The 7,190-nt window shown below is 36.3% G+C and overlaps 1 protein-coding gene across 1 annotated transcript; it reads left to right on the plus strand.

The window, feature by feature from the left end:
* The first annotated feature begins 1,366 nt into the window (after window positions 1-1,366).
* Window positions 1,367-7,072, plus strand: eno1b (enolase 1b, (alpha)). Its single transcript, XM_026260526.1, has 12 exons — window positions 1,367-1,522; window positions 2,342-2,430; window positions 2,533-2,628; window positions 3,287-3,345; window positions 3,461-3,530; window positions 4,107-4,240; window positions 4,474-4,696; window positions 4,787-4,984; window positions 5,084-5,285; window positions 6,295-6,403; window positions 6,509-6,567; window positions 6,681-7,072. Exons 2-12 carry the CDS (start codon window positions 2,346-2,348, stop codon window positions 6,745-6,747), a joined length of 1,302 nt encoding a protein of 433 aa, XP_026116311.1. The 5' UTR covers window positions 1,367-1,522; window positions 2,342-2,345; the 3' UTR covers window positions 6,748-7,072.
* The last annotated feature ends 118 nt before the right edge of the window (window positions 7,073-7,190 follow it).

Here is a 7,190-nt window from a genome sequence, read left to right on the forward strand (position 1 = left end):
AATTCTTTTCTGGCCATGAATCTGCAGATTTTGTGCCTATATTTGCTGCATGTAATAAATAATTATATATTTGTGTAATCAATAATCACAGAATATGCATCTGTGTGCACTGAACAAAAGATCTGAGAATTCCAATTCTAGAAGGAGTTTTTGGTGAGACACAGGGACTGCATTGTAACCCAGGCAACAGGTCAATGCCTCACTATATCCACAAACCTGCGTGTGGATTGCTAATTAGATCCCTGAGGTCTTATTTGTGAGGCATGAAGATGGAGGAACACGGGGATCAGCTGGCTGTCAGGAGGTCTCCTGAGAAACCCATACCTGAAAGAAGCGACAAAACATCAACCGTTTCCACAAAACAAACCGTGCACGAGGGAAAATACTGATCAGATGAAACTGATCTAAAATAACATGGCTTGTTTGAGCATTATAGGAAGATCAAGTGAAAGAATAATGGAATGAAGGAAATGTTTGCGTGTGAGAGGGAAGGTGGAAAGAGAGCGGGATAAGAAGAGGGAGGGTGGGGGCAATGAACTGAGGGATTACTGGCCCAAGGGAATGAGTTGACAGGATTCTCCAGCACACAAACACTCTATTGTGTCTCTTGTTGTTGCATCACATTCTCCCCACAGACAAGAATACAGTGGAAAATGGTTAATCATTTAACAATCTGAGATTTTGAATCATAGATATTATTTACATTGCTTACAGCAGCAGAATGGCCTAGTAGGACTGTGCATCATCTTCTTGCTTTTCAGTGTGTCATAAGTACAATGGCAAAATATATTACTTCTATATTGTTTCTACAAAATCTTACCAGAGCTTCAAGTCTCAGCAAGATTCTGAAAAAACCTTGAACATTCTACATTATTAAAATTATAATAATTTTAAACTAATTATCAAACCATGGCATATAATCAGATATATTCTGATAAAAAATGCATTTCGCTCACTGCTGGAAAACGCACTGCAATTTTTGATCTTATTGTAGACATTTCCACATCTACGGATAATCGATTATACAGCAGTAAGTCTATTAATTTGTAAAGATTGTACCTGTTCATATAAATAAAAATAATTTAAAGCAATCGCTATTAAATTACATTTTATGATACATTAATCTCGTAATCAACAACGACTGTGATTGGTCAAGCCCTAGCAGCGTTGAGAAAAGTAACATATAACACCTTCAGTAATGGTTTCAAAAATATATATTGAACAAAATCTTATTATCCAGTAAATCTTAAATATACAGTGTAGTGTTAAAAAATTAGAGCTACAATAAAATTGACAGCTTCCCAGCCGCAAAACCCCGCCCATTTCCTAACCACATGTTGTAAGACAACTGCCATTCTCCTCATTCTAGTCTTTTCTATGATCTCCCCCTATGGGTGAGTTTTCTCTGAGAGCGAGCACACGCTGAGCTCTTCTAACCAGAGCCGCTAGCAGTCAGTGCGTGTGAGTTTGAGTGAAAGCTTGATTTCTTCATCCTGTCCTTTAATTATACTCTGTCGCTGAGGTAAGAAGCATTGTATTTATGGACTTTCAATGTGATCATTTTCAAGCCAACATTACATTTTATTTAGTAATATTGAATCAGGCTTTTTCGTTAATCTCGAGTAATCTCTGTTCACGGTTATTCTGATATTTAGACAGAAAGAAAGCATTAAATTCTCAGTCTCGAGTGTCTTACTTAAAAAATGTTGGATGAGAATCACCATGAATAAGCACGTGACATTGAAGACCGTGATGAGTCGTGCTTTCCATCACGCCCACTAATATTCACACACTGTAATGGGATTAAATATTTGCAGAACAAACTATAGGAGAAAGAAATCCGATTCTAGGAAGGAAATTAGTTTGAGACTCGATATGTGGCACTGTACAGTTGAACAAATAGTGTTGATGTTTATATTCTGTGTAACGTTAGGCAAAAACTTAAACTTAGACCAGTTTAGTAAGATTTAAGTTTTCTGACCAGAGTGTGACAGCTGCTAATCCAATTAGACATGAGCTTCTCAGGATGCCCCAAGGAATAGCACACTTTTCAAAATACTCTGTGTATATTTGAAAGCTATTAATCATATATTTGACTGAAAGAGAAATGGATTTATTAATGCAGATGTTTTCCTTCAGTAATGATTAGTCCTAATAACAGGAAAGCGGATTTAACAAAGTGACCCATGGATCAGTAGCATTACTGTAAGGCAGATGGTGTTCCCAGGTTTCCTTGAAATCCCCTTTAGATGTGTGGTTAGATTTGTAGTTTCAGCAGAAGCATACCCCTTTACTTTAAAATCGGATCTTTTTAACTTTTTATTTATTTATTGTTTTTAAGGAACATGTCTATCCTAAAGATACATGCCCGTGAGATTTTTGATTCTAGGGGCAACCCCACTGTAGAGGTGGACCTCTACACAGAGAAAGGTGATTCCCCTTGATGTTTCTTTCCAAATTGAAAGCTAAACTAAGGTTTAGTGTACTGACGTTACAAGCAGAATATAAACTCATTTACTGGTTTTGAAACAGGTTTGTTTCGAGCTGCTGTCCCTAGTGGAGCGTCTACTGGAATCTATGAAGCGTTGGAGCTGAGAGACAATGACAAGTCACGTTTCCTGGGCAAAGGTAATTCTGCTTTTTCATGTTTCTGATTAACTAAATTAAATCAGAAATCCAATTTCATCTGGTTTTACAAAATGTATTGTTATCTGTTTTGGAAATAACCAAGACTTGCTAAACTAGATTTGTTTACTGGACACAAAGAACTGTTTCTCTTCCCTGCTCTGTTTTTTTTCTTTCTGTTAGATTGGAAAGGAGGACTTATTAAATGTACTGATTAATAACTGGGTTCAGCCTTGTGTTAACAGGTACCCTAGTGAACTAGTGAGAAAACTTTTTTTTTTTTTTGTTTGATGGCTCTGAATTTGCATGACATATTTAACCCAGTGTCATACTGTGGTGTTAATTATCTATTATGAAAAAAAATTATGTAAAATCTGAAACGCTTGAGCATGTGATTCAGATCAGTGAATAATGCAAGAATCTGTACTGTGGCATTTCAGTATTATTCAGTGCACAATGTTTGCATGGAATAAATCTGATTGTTTATGGCTCTCGCTTGGCTGACATTACAAATTAGAAAAATCTGAAAATCTTTAACTTTGTGGCATAAACTAATCAAGGTAATGTAAAGATGTGCATGTGTCTAATTGCAGCACAATTCAATCCACAATAACTTGTGCTCATACCTGTAGCATCTTTCTTCTTTTTCTGTGTAATGCAGGTGTATCAAAGGCTGTTGAGCATGTGAACCAAACTATTGCACCTGCCCTGATCAGCCAGGTCTGTATTTTATCATTTTATTCTGAAACTAAAGAAAATAGTAACTGTAAGTTTGTTGGGTTGTTAATTATATATATTTTTTGTCCATCTTGCTCTCTTTCTGTCTGTCACATAGGGAATTCCTGTAGTTGAGCAAGAAAAGATTGACCAGTTCATGCTGGAACTGGACGGAACTGATAACAAGTGTAAATCATAATATTTACATGTTTATGTGTTAAACAATAGAAAGGATATTGTCCTTTGCATGAAAATACTTTCCCCTTAATGGTTGTTTTACTTTAATTTTTTTACACCCAATTACCCAGTTAAATTACTCTATAGTTTAGAAATGTATGTCCAGTAAGATATTTTTTAAAGAAATCAATACATTTTATCATCAAGGATGCATTAAACTGATCAAAAGTGGCAGTAAATAAGTTTTTAATGTTATAAGAGATTTATATTTAAAATAAATGCTTTGCATATGTTTTTCTAATTGTTTGATATTTGTCAAGACTGTTTTTACTGCATTTTTAATCAAATAAATGCAGCCTTGGTGAGCATATAAAGGGTCTTTCAAAAACAAAAAAAAATATTAAAGACTATTACACAAAAATTGCTACAAACTTTTGAATGGTAGAGTACATTTGAAAACAATGTCCAAAAAAAAAAGACAAGTTCAAACAAAAAACTGATAGTTTTCCAAATGTAAAGTTTTGCAAATATTAGGTGTTATGTGTAGTCATAATGCTTCTAATTCCTCTGTCTATTTTGAATATCAGCTAAATTTGGTGCCAATGCCATCCTGGGTGTGTCCCTGGCTGCGTGTAAGGCAGGAGCCGCAGAGAAAGGTGTTCCTCTGTATCGTCACATTGCTGACCTTGCTGGAAACCCTGAGGTCATCCTGCCTGTGCCGGTGAGAAATATAAAAGTCTTGTATTTGAAATTGTACACTATGGAAAAATGTCACGCGACTGAAAATGTTAAAAGATCATTCATTAGATTGTGTTTGAACTCAAAGAGATTGTCTTTGATAGTCTTTTTGTATTTGCTTTCTTTTGTTATTTAAATCTTAATAAAAGTAGGAAAGCAAATTATGGGATAAAATGTTATTTTCCTATTGAATTTTGGTTATTGTTTTTTCCAAAGGCCTTTAATGTGATCAACGGCGGCTCACATGCTGGCAATAAGTTGGCCATGCAGGAATTCATGATTCTGCCGGTCGGGGCCAGTAGCTTTAAGGAAGCCATGCGCATTGGTGCAGAGGTGTACCACAATTTGAAGAATGTTATTAAGGAGAAATATGGCCAAGATGCCACCAACGTTGGCGATGAGGGAGGATTCGCACCAAACATCCTGGAGAACCAAGAAGGTATATGAAAAAGCTAATTGCACTGTTTGAGACTATACAGCTGAAATGACTTACAACTTTATAATGCTCTTTTTTGTACACTTATAATAGCCCTAGAGCTGCTAAAGAGTGCCATCAGTAAAGCTGGTTACACAGATGAGATTGTGATTGGCATGGATGTGGCAGCATCCGAATTCTATCGTGACGGAAAGTACGACTTGGACTTCAAGTCTCCTGATGACCCGGATCGATACATCAGCCCTGATGAGCTTGCTGACCTTTACAAAAGCTTTATTAAGGATTATCCAGGTATTCAACAGTCATTTGCTCTGTTATTTAATTACATTACAGATTTTTTTCTTTGAGCGCAGACGCAGAGATGTGACTTCATTTTTATAATTTCTCTAGTGGTCTCCATTGAGGACCCCTTTGATCAAGATGATTGGGAGGCCTGGACCAATTTTACCAACAGCACGGACATACAGGTGGTGGGAGATGATCTTACTGTTACCAACCCCAGTCGCATTGCTGATGCAGTGGAGAAGAAGGCTTGCAACTGCCTGTTGCTCAAAGTCAACCAGATTGGAAGTGTTACCGAATCCCTGCAGGCGTGAGTTCAAAACCCTGATCCTGCATTTGTACAGTGATGCCCCATATAAATTTAAAGTATACATCTTTTTCATTAAATTGCCAAAATCTTACCACTTTGTCCATATATTATCCAGAATTTCAGTGTGGACTTTCTAATCCTTATGGAAGGATATTCTGGACTATTTTCAAAATGAATTGCAAATTGTATTTTCAATTGTGTTTTCTTTTTGTGGAAATATAATTTGTGTCATAATCCAGATGCAATTGCAAATCATGCTTTTGTGTTTTCGTTTTCGTGAACGCATAGTGACTGCCAAATTTCAAATAAAAAAAGGAAAGTCCATTTGTAACTGTATTTCTCACATCTTCAGTAAATAGCAATATTAATTAGCACATCGGCTTTATTACTCTCAGCGCTGCGCATGTAACCTGCCCAAACCCAAATGAAATTGCAATTCCGTTAGCATTTGAATTGTTTATGACTACATGGAAACCTGTCAATCAATGTCAGGGGCGGGACTATACTATGAGGCGTGTTTGTATTGGGAGGTGACGTCATTCACAGACGGATCGTGTCGATTGCTTTGAACACTGAAGGTAATTGGTCAAGGCTCCGCTAAAGGCAGCTGCCAATCAGTTCCTGTATGTGTAAACAAACAGAGAGTGCAACCCTCTTGGCACTTACACAATAAATAAATCTTTTTTGCTGCTAACAGCAGCAGCCATAACAGTACTTACAATAAGTCAATATTTACTATTAACCAAACTGTTTTCACCTGTCTCAACATCTCTGACTGATTAAAAGCGAGGAGTATAATATAATGTAATGTAATGTAATATAATATTGCATTTTTAATTTGCAGTTGAATTTGGATTATCACAATTTGTACATCCACATATGGAAAATGTTCAAGTCCTTTTTGAAAATTGTCTGGAATATCCTTCCATAAATCCCAGTAAAAAATCTATATAGTTTAATAAGAAGTAAAATAAAATGTTTGTCAACTATTTGTAACATCCCCCCACAGGTGTAAGATGGCTCAGTCCAATGGCTGGGGTGTGATGGTGAGTCATCGCTCCGGGGAAACAGAGGACACCTTCATTGCTGACCTGGTTGTGGGACTTTGTACTGGACAGGTACTGAATATGGTTTAGATTAATCATAAAATGTGGGCATTTAATTTTAAGGTTACCTGTTCATGTTCGGGTAATTAACTCTTTATTTTTCCTTTTCTTATTCAGATTAAAACAGGAGCCCCATGCCGTTCAGAGCGTCTGGCCAAATACAACCAGATCCTCAGGTAATCTTACAGATAATTATATTAGAAATAAAAATATTTTTGGTTCTAAACATATAGGCATACATGAGCATATGTTTCACTTTTTTCACATACCTGCTTGTTTTCTTACACAGAATTGAAGAGGAACTGGGGGATAAAGCTCAGTTTGCTGGGAAGAACTTCAGAAATCCACTGAACTGAGATCACAGTAGTACCATTAGACATACTTACCCTTCTACAGTAAATGTACTAATAGTTCAGTGTGAGATGTGGTAATTCAACAGAAAGCAGTATGTGTTATAACTAAAGATTGGGTGGTTACAGGGACCGTATCATCAAGGAAACAGAAACAAGCATCATAAACTTTGTGATGGTGTCCATGTGGATGAGTGTTATGTGTACTTGTGTGATGATTGTATTGCAAAAAAGAGCAAACATTATTTTCCTGTAAATGCTGCATAGGAGATTCCTGAGCTTGTGATTGTGATAGTGGATACTGTTAAAATAAAAATATTACCTCAACTAATGAAAGGCCTTTGTATAGGATCATAGTCTAAATAGTCTCCCATTTGCTTGTTTCCAACAGGTTCGAGAATGTATTGTTCAGAAGGAAATACCTATTTTATTTTTTTTGACCAAAACAC

Source organism: Carassius auratus, chromosome 6 (assembly GCF_003368295.1).
Source record: "Carassius auratus strain Wakin chromosome 6, ASM336829v1, whole genome shotgun sequence".
In the NCBI taxonomy this organism is placed as follows: domain Eukaryota; kingdom Metazoa; phylum Chordata; class Actinopteri; order Cypriniformes; family Cyprinidae; genus Carassius; species Carassius auratus.